We start from the raw sequence: 12,715 nt of genomic DNA on the forward strand, positions 1-12,715 counted from the left end.
TACCACTATGTCTCTTGAATTCCACTTTTGCATCTGTAAAATGAAAAGACTGGCCCAGACGACCACAGAGATATTTTTTTTAGCTGTACTTATAAGAGAATCCAATTTCATTTGCACTAAATATATACCTCTAGTATTTAATTACCTCTGTCTAAGCATTAAGAGATGACAGTAATGAAGGAATAATCCCTTCAATGTGTTGTATAACTCATTTATAATACATTCAGATTCATTTGTCATTGCTTGTATTTCATTTTCCATTATCTCTGCTGAGTGATTTAAATTATTTTTGTGTGAATGGGAAACATTTTCATGTTTATATATGTAAGCTATACAAAGAGGTATACTCAGAGATGTGTCCATACCCCTATGCCTACTACCCCCACCCCCATTTTCCCTATAGTTAATAAATTTGTTTCTTAAAAGCTAAAGTTTATTCTGAAAATATGTATATACTAGAAGTGAACAAAAAAATTATATATATATATATATATATATATATATATATATAGAGAGAGAGAGAGAGAGAGAGAGAGGATAATGAGACCAAAATTCCTCCTATCAGAGAAAGAGGTTATAAACAAGGAAAAGTGAGAAGGCTAGAATAAATCCTATATTTTTCTATTGGAATCAGAGTTGTCAATGAACTCATGGTTCTTAATTTATGTAAGATAGATACAAAAATATAGATGGGGTATATGCAGGTATTAGTATACATGCATCTATTTCCTAACTCTGTCTTCTGAGAATGCCTGTGGACAGTAATACCCAGTAGCAGTAAGTATACCTAGTGCCCAGATCTGGGATTCAAATACCATTCGCCAATAAAAGGTGCCAAAACTCTTTGCATAAATGGCTGATTCTACAACTGAGGTAGGGAAAATGTAAGGTAAGCTCAGAACAACAAGTAAGAGTATTTTTTAAAAGTCAACCTGTGAAAAGGGCACAAGAGCCAACCAAGGGAGTGCCTGTTGACCAAATTTGGAACAATTTTAGCAGCAAAATAAATAATGATAGTACTGGATTATAATCATAAATATCCACACATCCATATTGATATAAATAATAAATACATGGGAGAGAAGGAAAATAATTCTTATAGTAGAATTTCAGTTATAAATTATGAAGTAATTAGGAAAATGGAAAATCATTGTTAGGCAAACATCATGGTAATAATTGTTGCAGGCCAGAACCATCAGTGGGGGCGCCTGGGTGTCTCAGTTGGTTAGGTGTCCAACTTGGTTTTGGCTCGGGTCATGATCTCATGGGTCTTTAGATCAAGCCCTGTGTCAGGCTCAGCAGGGAGTCTGCTTGAAGATTCTCTCCCTTTGCCTCTCCCCCCACTCAGACATGCTTGTGCTTTCTTTCTCCAATAAATAAGTCATTAATAAAAAAGAATCCTCAATGAATGCTAAAATTGGTGAAAGTATATGAAAAAAGGATATTTGTATAGTATCAAAGTATTTCCTCACCAGATAATTATTAATCGTAACTATATAATAACTAGTATAAAGAAACCTGACAGATACCTTAACCGGGTGATCAAGGTTAATGTCCCAATAAGAAGATACAGTGACATTATATACCACTGGTGAGATCTATTCACAAAGGCATATCACTTCAGTGGTATTCTTGTTCATAGTGCATTTCCTCTTCTGATCATTAGAAAATGTCAGGGATTCAAATTGAGGGCACCCTACAAAATCTTCAATTGTGGTAAGGTCAAAAAAGCAAAGACTAGAAGCAACTTCTCAAACGTGATTGGATTGTAAGATTTTGGAGAAGGCTCTAGAAACCTGACAAATGCACTATGGGTCCCGAACAGGTTTCTAAACCAGAAAAGACAGAGCATTAGTGGTAAAATTGACATAAGTCAAATAAGGTCTGTATGTTAGTTAATAGTATTGTATTAACACTAATTTAATGGTTTCCATAAGAGTATTGTGATTCTGTAAGATATTCTCGTTAAGGGAAGCTGATTGAAGGGTATACTGGAAGTCTGTGCTAGTTTTACATTTTTTTCTGTAAGTCTAAAATTATTTTAAATTTAAGTTTTTAAAAATCCTGATCAGAAAGAAGCAAAACCCCCATTCCTTCCTTTTCTCAAGATTGCTTTGGCTATATGGGGCCTTTTAAGATTGCTTTTTCCTATTTCTGTAAAATTAAAAAAAAATGCCATTGAAATGTTGGTAGGGATTTCACTGAATCTAGAGAGAGGCTCTGGATGGTATGGACATTTTAACAATATTAATTCTTAATTCATGAACATTGATTATCTTTCCATTTACTTGTATCATATTCAGTTTTTTGTATCAGTGTCTTATAGTGTATCAGTGTCTTGTATACTGTGGACTTGCTAATTCTAGGAATTTTTTTGTAGATTCTTTAGGATTTCTACATAAACAATCTTCTCAAATAGCGACAGTTTTATTTCTTCCTTTCTAATCCATATGCTTTTTATTCCTGTTTATTGACATAAGATGTCAGGAGTGGTGAGAGTAGACATTTTCCTTTTTCCTAATCTTAGAGGGAAACTATTCAGTCTTTTACCTTTAATTATAATGTTAACATTAGATTTGTTGTAAATGCCTTTTATCAAATTGAGTAACTTTCTACTCCTACTAGTTTGCTGAGAGTTTTCATCATGAATAGATGTTGAATTTTTTCTCTGTCAGTTGATACGATCATGTGGTTTTGCTTCTTTAGTCTGTTAATATATAGTGAATGCAGTAATGGATTTTCAAATATTAGACCAGCCTGAAATTCCCTGGAAAGCCCCACTCAGTCCTTTTCCTTTTACATATTGGTCAATTCGACAATTTTGTTGAAAATTTTTAGGTCCATTTTCATGAGGGATATTGGTCTATAGTTTTCTTTCTTTTTTCTACTATTTTTATATGGTTTTGGTATCAGGAAAATGCTAGCCTCATAAAATGAATTGGAAAGTGTTCCTTTATTTTTTATTTTCTTGAAAAGATTATTTTAAATTAGTATTATTTCTTGTTTAAAGGTCTGGCAAAATTTGCAAGGAAAACCATCTGGGCCTGGAGTTTTGTTTTGGGGGAAGATTTTAAACCACAAATTCAATTTTTAAAACCGTTACAGGAATACTCAGGTTAGCTTTTCTTATTTCAGATTCGTTTTAACACTTTCTAGTTATTGAGGAATTGCTCCATTTCAGTTTTCAAATGTATGAGTGTAGAGATGTTCACTTTATAGGACTGTATTAAGGAAAATGCTTACAATTACATAACACTCACTATATGCCAGGTAAAGTACTAAGCACATACTATAGTTAATTAATCCTCAATAGCTAACCTAAGATATACTATTATATATAATATATAGTATATATTATATATAGTATATATTATAAATATATTATATATAATATATAGTATATACTATACCATATTATATTATATATATTATATAAGAAATACTCCAAGTTTATATTATATAAAGTGATTATGTATTGTCTACAAATTTCTTAATGGGCATACAAAATTTTTCATTTTAAGTGTAAATACTTGAAAACAATTTCTGGCATATCAAATATATTGGCTTTTTAACATTCTTATATATGGGATCCCTGGGTGGCGCAGCGGTTTGGCGCCTGCCTTTGGCCCAGGGCGCGATCCTGGAGACCCGGGATCGAATCCCACGTCAGGCTCCCGGTGCATGGAGCCTGCTTCTCCCTCTGTCTGTGTCTCTGCCTCTCTCTCTTTCTCTGTGACTATCATAAATAAATAAAAAATTAAAAAAAAAATTGGTACTCAGAAGCTATTTACATCAATAATAAAACATTTAAAAAAAAAAAAAAAAAAAAACAACATTCTTATATATGAGATCCATAGCAATTTAACACCTATCATTCAATTTTTTAAAAAATAATAAGGTCTTCTTTAAGAGTCGAATGTGTTAAATCATAATGTTTACTCCTTGAACTCAGAGTATTCCCTTATTATCCTTTTACTACCTCCTAGCTCTGTAGTGACATTCCCTTTTCATTCCTGATGTTAGTTGTTTGTGGCTAGCCTCTATTTGTCAGTATTACTAATGGCTTGTTAATTTTATCGATCTTTTCAAAGAACTAGGTTTCTTTTTCATTGTTTCTCTCTCTTTCTCTCTCTGTGTGTCTTTCGTTGTATTGCTCTCTGCTCTTTATTTTTTCCTTCTGCTTGCTCTGGACATATTTTGCTCCTTTTTCCTGTTTTTTAACATAGAAGTTTAGAATTTTGATTTGAGAACTTTTGTGTAACATAATAAGCATTTAATACTTTAAATTTCCCTTAACACTGCTTTCTGTACATCCCACAAATTTTGATGTGGTGTTTTTCACTTTTCTCTTTGACCCAGGGGTTCTTTAGAAGTATGTTCATTAATTCCCAAAGTGTTTGGAGATTTTATCTTTTTGCTACTGATATCTAGTTTATTATGGTCAGAGAACATACGTTGTATGATTTCATTTAAGTTTAAGTTTTTGTTATATAATCTTGGATATGGTCTGTCTTCATTAGTATTCTATGTGTATTTGAAAAGAATGTGTAGTCTGCTCTTGGGTGGAATGTTCTACAAATATCAATTGAATGGAGTAGTTGTTAGTGTTGCTTGGATCATTTATATCCTTGGTGAGTTTCTGCTTGTTCTGTTAATTAATGTGAGAAGAGTATTGAAGTCTCCAGGTATATACATGGATTTTTCTCTACTGTTCTGTTGGGCACATATTTTGAAGCTATGTTGTTAGATTGTTTTGACCTTCTTATTATGTAATGTTTCTCTAGATTTCTGGTAATTTTCTTAGCTGCAAAGTCTACTTTTCTGATGTAAAATAGTCACTTTCGGTTTCTTTTGATTAATCTTTACACAGTATATATTTTCCAACTTTTTACTTTAACCTGTCTATATTATGTTTGAGATAATTTTTTTGTAGAATGCTATAAATGGGGCTTGGTTTTTTAAAAATCTATTCTAACAATCTTAATCCTTTACATTGGCTCATTTAGACCATTTACAAATAATGTAAGTTTTGATGTTTGGATTTAGGTCTATCACTATATTATTTGCTTTCTGTTTTTCCCTGCTTTTAATTCTTCTGTTTCTTCTTTCCTGCCTTCTTTTGAATCATTTGAATATTTTTAGTGTTCTGTTTCCATTTGTTTATTTCATTTTTACTATAGCTTTTTGTACAGATGTTTTGTAGTTGCTCTGTAAATGAAAATGTATATACCTGACTTCTCATAGTGTACTTAGAATTAAGTATTTCACCACTCCCAAGTAAAATATAGAAACTTTATGCTCATATGGGTTCCATTACCCTCCTTCCTTTATGTTATAGTTGTCATGTATACTACATCATAGCTTGTGTCCTCTTTCATTCCTGACATTTCAAATTTTCACCTAATATTACTTCGTGTTCTTTCTGAAGATCTTCCTTTAGTAATATATCAAGTTTGCTGGCAGTATACTTTATTCACTCTCCTTCATCTGAGAATATCTTTATTTTGCCTTTGTTTCTAAAGTATATTTTCACTGGATATAGAATTTGCGGTTGACAGGTATTTTTTCCTTTTAGCACTCTAACAATGTGCAATTGCCTTATGAAATATTTCATTTCTAATGATAAATTTGCTTTGTTTTAAATCATTATTTCCTTATAGTTCTGTATCATTTTTTCTCTTTTCAGAATTTTTTTGACCTTTAGTTTCAGAGTTTGATTGATAATCTAGGCCTGGATATGGGGGCATTTATCCTGTTTGAGATTCAGTTAACTTATCTATTTATTGGTTTGTGTTTTTTATTAAATCTGGGAAGTTTTTAGACACTAATTCTTCAACTATTTTTTCTGTACTATACTCTTTTTTCTCTTTCTGGAACTCCAATGGCTGAATGTTAGATATTTTATTATTGTTCTACACACTGATACTCTGTTTTAAAAGTATTTTCACTTTGTTGTCCAAACTGGATAATTTCCATTTACCTATCATCAAATTCACTGGTCTTCTTTCATCTCCATTTTGCTATTGAGTCCATCCAGTGATTTAAAAAAAATTTTTTCTTAGTGTATTTTTAATTCTATATTTCCTTTGGGTTGTTATCTATACCTTCTTTTTGTTGATAAGAATTTGCGTAGACCTTTTATCTCTCCATTTTTTTCAAGTGTTCATCCTTAGGCCTTGGAGTACTGTCATAATTAATAGCTGCTTAAAGCTTGTTTCTGAAAGTTTCAACATCTGTGTCTTCTCATATTGCCATCTTTTGATTACCTTTTGCTCCAGAAGTTGAGATTTCCCTGGTTCTTCATGTGCTAAGTAATTTGGATTGTATCCTGGACATTTTTAATATTATGAGATTCTTGGTCTTATTTAAATATTGTGGAGCATTTTGATATTTTTGGCTTAGCAAGCAACTTATCCAGTTGTATCAGACTATAATTTCTAAATAACTTTCTGTGGGTTATGGTTGCAATATCAGTTCAGTTTTCAAAGACTTTACAGTGCTTTTTGGATCAGCGCCCTATATTGGCCATTCTGGGACATGATTAATGGTCTTATGCTTACTTCAGTTCTCAAAGCCTGTGGTCAGATCCACACATGGGAAGTTTGGATATGAAACCAGAAGTTCACATGCAGTGTTATTGGGTTGCTTTCCTGTGCAACTCCCTATCCATGATCTCCCTAGTACCTTCAGTTCTGTGGGACTGCCCTTGTCAGTTCTCTATCCAAAAATCTGGGATTTCCTTGGTCATACCTTGCCACATACTTCCTGCAACTGTGCCTGCAGGAAGAGGTGAAAGATGGTGAGAGAGAATTTTTTTTTAAGGAAACAATCCCCCTTTTTTTTGTATATTTTTTATTGGAGTTCAATTTGCCAATGTATAGCATAACACCCAATGCTCATCCTGTCAAGTGCCCCCCTCAGTGCCCGTCACTCAATCACCCCAACCCCCAGCCCACCCCCCTTTCCACCACCCCTTGTTTGTTTTCCAGAGTTAGGAGTCTCTCACGTTCTGTCACCCTCACTGATATTTCCCACTCATTTTCAGTGAGAGAGAATTTGATGGAAATTTGTACCATCCTCTTCGGGCCACTATTTCTCTGAGTGGGTAAGAAGGTTCCCCATTCTTGGCATTTTAGGTATCTTTACTTTCCTGGTTTCTCCATGATCTCAGCTACTACGTGGGGATGATCTAGGGACTGGAATACAAGAGAATCAAGGAAAAAAATGATTTCTCCCTTCTCTGGGGCCTTTCTTGTTCTGTGAGCCTAAATTAGAGTGTTCTTCGTGGAGTTTTTCTCTGTTCTGCTCCCATGCTCACTTCTAAATCTAGGCTGCCTTGAATCCAGACTAGAGAGTAGGAGAAATTACTCAGTGATTCAGTGGCACTTTGAAATCTTGTCATGTCGCCTTCCCTGGTCTTCCTAATATGGGTTACCTTTTAGAGTCTTCAAATAACTTCTTAAATTCTCCCCAGGTTGTTCTAGCTGCATTCAGTGGGACACACAGGGTGGTTTGTGTTCATTTTATCTTAACAATATCTAACCTCCGTTACATGTTTTTTTACCTTTGTTTAAGTTAACATGTATTCGTGGAGACTGTGAATTACATTTACTGTGACTTTGATAGACAGTTACACCAAAAATATATGTATATATGTAGAAACTAGAAAACACAAGAGAGAAAAATGAAGCCACTTGGGAATACTCTGAAAAAATACACAGTAAAAAAATAATCTTTAATTAAAGTTTGAACACTTTATGTTTGAATTCAGAAATCTATTGGCATTTACTTCAGAGCAGCGTGAAGGACGGCTTACAGAATGAGATAAATGTGAACTGATCTTTAAAGAATCAAATTAGTAAAAGTTTTTCAGATGGAATGGGTAACAGCATTCTAGATAGAGGGGTCAACTTGAGAAAAGACAGGTATAAATGTGCATGGCATCTGTGCATGTGTGTTATAGAGGAAGAGATGAAAGCAGGAAAGAAAAATCTGGTTCAGTTACCCACTTCTTATTCTTTATTAGAAATTGCTGGGATCCCTGGGTGGCGCAGCGGTTTGGCGCCTGCCTTTGGCCCGGGGCATGATCCTGGAGATCCGGGATCGAATCCCACGTCGGGCTCCTGGTGCATGGAGCCTGCTTCTCCCTCTGCCTGTGTCTCTGCCTCTCTCTCTCACTGTGTTCCTATCATAAATAAATAAAAATTAAAAAAAAATTGCTATAAAATCTTCCCACAAACACATTTGAAATGGTTAAAAACACACTGGTATGAATTTAAAATGAAAGTTTTAGAATTTTCAACGTGTGCTCAGTAACCAGTCTGTACTTTGAGCTATTCTATCCTGCCATTGGCATTAAGCCTTCTGGATTTTTGATTAAAATGAATTGCATTTACCATTCTTGTTTTTACTTACAGGAATGACATGGCAAAATAAACAAGTGCTGTCCATTTGATCTAAATTTGTGATATCAGGCATTGACTTATTTTTCACTTAAACTATTAATTTTGAGATAATTATAGATTTGCAAGTAATTCACAAATAGATCTAGATTCACAAATTTTCAGAGGTCTTGTTGTATATCCTTTACTCTGTTTTCACCAGTGGTAACATCTTACAAAACTTTAGTACAGTATGAAACCAGAATATCCACATTGATATAGACAAGATAGAACAATGCTATACTCCCACCTACCTTCCTGTCCCAACTCTAACCCCTCACAACCAGACACCTCTTCTCCATTTTAAAAAATTTGTTATTTCAAGAATGTTATACAAATGGAATCATACCGTATATAATCTTTTGGATTGATTTTTTTTCACTTTCCATAATTTCTTGAGAGATTCATCTGAATTGTTGGATGTATCAATAAATTGTCCCTTTTGATTTCTGAGTAGTATTTCATGACTTATTTTTCAGCTATATTTTGCCATTATTTGAAAAAAGAAAGTCTTGTCACTTGAGAGTTTTTCCTCATTTGTGTATTTGCTTTGGAATTTAAACTAAAAGTAAAAGCCTTAGGAGCATTCTAGTTTACCTTTCTAAATTGCATTTAGGTTAGTCGGTCACAATGTGTTGACATTAGTAAGTCTTGCAGGAGAGAAAATCTTATGCACAAGGAGATTCTCTTACTTTACTACCCTTATGTTTTCTAAGCTCTCCGAGCTTAGAAATAGGGGACACATAGGGGAGAAGGCTACTTGAACAGTGTAGTTAGCCATTTCAGTCCACCCTTGTGCTGATCCATGGGAAGCAGAAAGGAGCCTGCTCCTGGCAGCACTCTATAGTGAAAGAAGTATGTTTATGCTACAGACCAACATTAGGATATTTTCTATTCCCATTAGACAATATGATTTTAGTTGTTTAACCAAAATTCCAGCCCCAGGGATGAGAGAAGGAATGGAGACATCCAGTTTTTAAATCACAGTTAAGAAGTCTAGGGCAAAATTCTGAAGTATGTTAAATGCTCATCAAAGGAGCCTAGATTTTTATCCTGAGCAGAAATGAAGAAATCATTTAATTGAATTGCAGATTTTTAATTAGCTATAATAACTATAAGTAGAAAATTTAGTCATGTCCGAAATACCATTTTAACTTTGAATATCACTGTCATCTTCCATCTTCGTAAGTAAAAACTCCAGCTATCTTAATTTTCATTTGAGGAGAAATAAAGAGTATAGATTGATCAACAGTAAATGAATGAATATATTACCATCATATAATTATCCAATTGTCATAGTCTTTATTATTTCAGTTTGAGTAGATGCTTTAGAGAGAGAGATAAAAAAAGATGTTAGAGATATGCAAACACTTAGCCAATACTGGTGTTTGTCCTACTATAGTATAAACACTTTAACATGAGGTTTTTAATTGTCATTTTGCTGATAGCAAGTATAAAATGAGAATTATTTATCAGACGTTAATCGCTTCATTACCTACTTTAGACCGTGTTTTTATGCTGGTCTAAAGAGGTTTATACATATTTTAACTATTTTTCACATAGTGATCATCTTTAAGTACTAATATAAAGTTAATGAGTAAAGAAAATCTGCTGAATAAATAAATCCAGCTGATAATCCAAGGCACTTACAGAAAAATATGCTTAATGTGAGCAAAGATTTTACTTGATTAGTGTTCTATTTCTCAATTCAATTATCAAACTTAGGGGAAATCTAAATCAAGATTTTTGACTGACATTCAATGGGATTTGATTGGGGTGCAGATTAACTACATGATGTGATGTTTTAGCATGTCTTTCTAAGTATTCTGATCATAATTATATATATTCTGCTAGTTTTCTAAAGCAGTTTTTAACTCCTTCATGTCTTTTATATCTATACATGTCCTTAATAAACATTATAATAAATAAAATATACCTGAATATACAAAACATACTTTTTGCTTGCCAAAATGATATGCCTATTTACTCTGATTTTATTCTGTATAGAATACTACAGTCAGCTCACTATAAGCCTTAGGTAGCAAAGGAGGACAACTGACATCTAAAAATGTTTACCAGTACTATTATTATGATGATTTATCAGTAGTTAGAATAGTGACTAGAGTGAAAGATAAAGTGTAGTGCCCTAGGTGTTTGCTCTGGACACAGTGAAGTTTAGTATGGTCTTCTCTCTAGTTGATTGTCTGATACTTTAATCATACAGGCAAGGCTGGAGTTAAAAGTAGGTTTTACAGCCATTCATACCTGAATTCAAATTCCCGGGACACCTGGGTGGCTCAGTGGTTGAGCGTCTGCCTTTGGCTCAGGGCATGATCGATCCCAGGGTCCCAGGATCAAGTCCCACATCAGGTTCCCTGCATGGAGCCTGCTTCTTCCTCTGCCTCTGTCTCTGCCTGTCTCTCTCTGTGTCTCTCATGAATAAATAAATAAAATCTTTTAAAAAAATTCCTCTTCTACTAATAGCAGTGTGTCTTTGGGCTGTTCAACCTTTTCAGGCCTGAAGTTTTGGGTTTCTTTTTTTTTTTTTTTTTTCACTTCTAAAATAGGTAGTTATGAAGGTTAAAAGAAATAAGTTTATAAAGCATCTAGCACAGTGCCTAAAACATGGAAACTTGTGTTTTGCAGAAGAAAATTTTAAAAAGGAATCCTGCTACCTAGAGGTAGAACTCCTCTCCCAAAACAACACTAAAATCCCAGTATGTGTATAATTCTAATACATGTATAATTCCAGGATTATATAGAAATCTTCACTAATTTTGCTTCTTTACGATACCTTTGTGAGTTTGGTAAAACTGTCTGCTAGACCTCTTTTTAAAAAGTTCACTTTTCAAGGGTACATTACTTCTAAAAGGGAAGAAAATCCAAATTAAATATAATCTAAAAGTTCCTTTTCATATTTCTAGATGTTAAAAATGTTTGTGCCACATGGATCTATTTTAATCCTTTGTTCTTTGATTTTAGCAGGAAAGGAAGGACAAGAAATCCTGGGGCCTGAAGCTCAGGCAGATGAAGCGGGATGTGCAGGTACTCTCTCCTTGTTTTCTTTCATACTGTAGTCTTTGAACAAGGTCTTTTGTGTCACTGGTTTTTGCATTTGTGAGTCATGAATTTAATCTATTTCCTCCTCTTTTATCTTGACCTCTTTCAGTGTTTCAGTACCCAAGCATATAGGACACTATATGAAAAGTTTGAAGTTTATATTCTTTAAATATAGTATAAATTTGCAGATTCATCTAACAGAGCATATTTTCCATTTTATAAGGATGACAAGTACAACCTACAGATAAACCTAAAAAATAAGTGTTTAAATCATGATTTGAATTTATATCAAATTGTTTACCAAAGCTACAGAAATACAGATTTAACTATTTTGAGTTTCATTATTAGTTACCAGGATCTACATTGAGTTGCCCACAAGACAGAAAGCAGAAGGGAGAAGAATAAGCAAATATCATGAGTTATCTATAAACCAGATGAGAGTCATGAATATTGATGAGCTGAGTGAACATGTCACAGCAAACAAAAGATTCAAAATTTTTTCTTGTAACTTCTATGATTTTGAAAAAGGCCAAGATGAAGTTAAATTCTAGTAAACAAGAAAATTTGCTTCTAGGTGACTAAAAGTACATATTCCCTGAGACTTAAAGCTATATTTCTATAATGGATACAAATCAGATTTAAGAAGCAAAAGAGTAAGTGGAAAACTTAAATCAAGATCTTATGTATGATAACACCAGGCACTTTTTATTGTGTCACATAAGTCAGCTAGAACTCCTAGAGTGAAAGCTTCAAAACTGAATTCTGAGTTATTAAAACATTTCTTCAAAATACTGCACTTCAAAGTAGTATAATTGTATTTTGTATATTTAACCATAAATTAGAAATTTCTATCATATAACTTTAATTAAATTTTCTGTTTTTCTTCTCTTTTTTTGGTTTAACACTTCTAGTTTTTTTTTTTTTTTCTTTTCTCTGCAGTGCCTTTTAGGAATATTCCATAGAGCCCTATAAATTATCTTTCATTGTGTAAGATGAGTATATTTCATAGTAATATGTCAAAAAATAGATTTCATCTATGGTATAAACAGGCATTCCCATACTTGTCAGTCAGTTCTGTAAAACAAAGAGTAAATCCTCATGTTGTTGTTAAAGATGGATTCCAAAATAATTAAATAATAATGGGATATGTGATCATTTATGGTACCTACTTCCTAAGATTTTATATTCTGCCTTTAACTTGGTTGTGTTTAACT

At 33.2% G+C, this 12,715-nt stretch overlaps 1 protein-coding gene across 26 annotated transcripts in view; it reads left to right on the forward strand.

Annotated features, from left to right (window-relative positions):
• ZEB1 (zinc finger E-box binding homeobox 1) overlaps nt 1-12,715 on the forward strand; it is a 180,750-nt gene that overhangs the window by 138,425 nt on the left and 29,610 nt on the right. For 14 of the 26 annotated variants that reach the window (XM_072749301.1, XM_026000882.2, XM_072749296.1 and 11 more), the window contains one exon: nt 11,424-11,486. Coding sequence is in view for 10 of the 26 variants with exons in the window: in XM_026000882.2 (XP_025856667.1) it covers nt 11,424-11,486 (63 nt within the window). In the remaining 16 variants the exon portion in view is untranslated. Of the gene's footprint in view, nt 1-3,016; nt 3,116-11,423; nt 11,487-12,715 lie in introns of those variants that run through there. The other 12 variants (XM_026000883.2, XM_072749300.1, XM_026000881.2 and 9 more) reach the window with 2 other exon arrangements.

Source organism: Vulpes vulpes, chromosome 2 (genome assembly GCF_048418805.1).
Source record: "Vulpes vulpes isolate BD-2025 chromosome 2, VulVul3, whole genome shotgun sequence".
Taxonomy (NCBI): Eukaryota; Metazoa; Chordata; class Mammalia; order Carnivora; family Canidae; genus Vulpes; species Vulpes vulpes.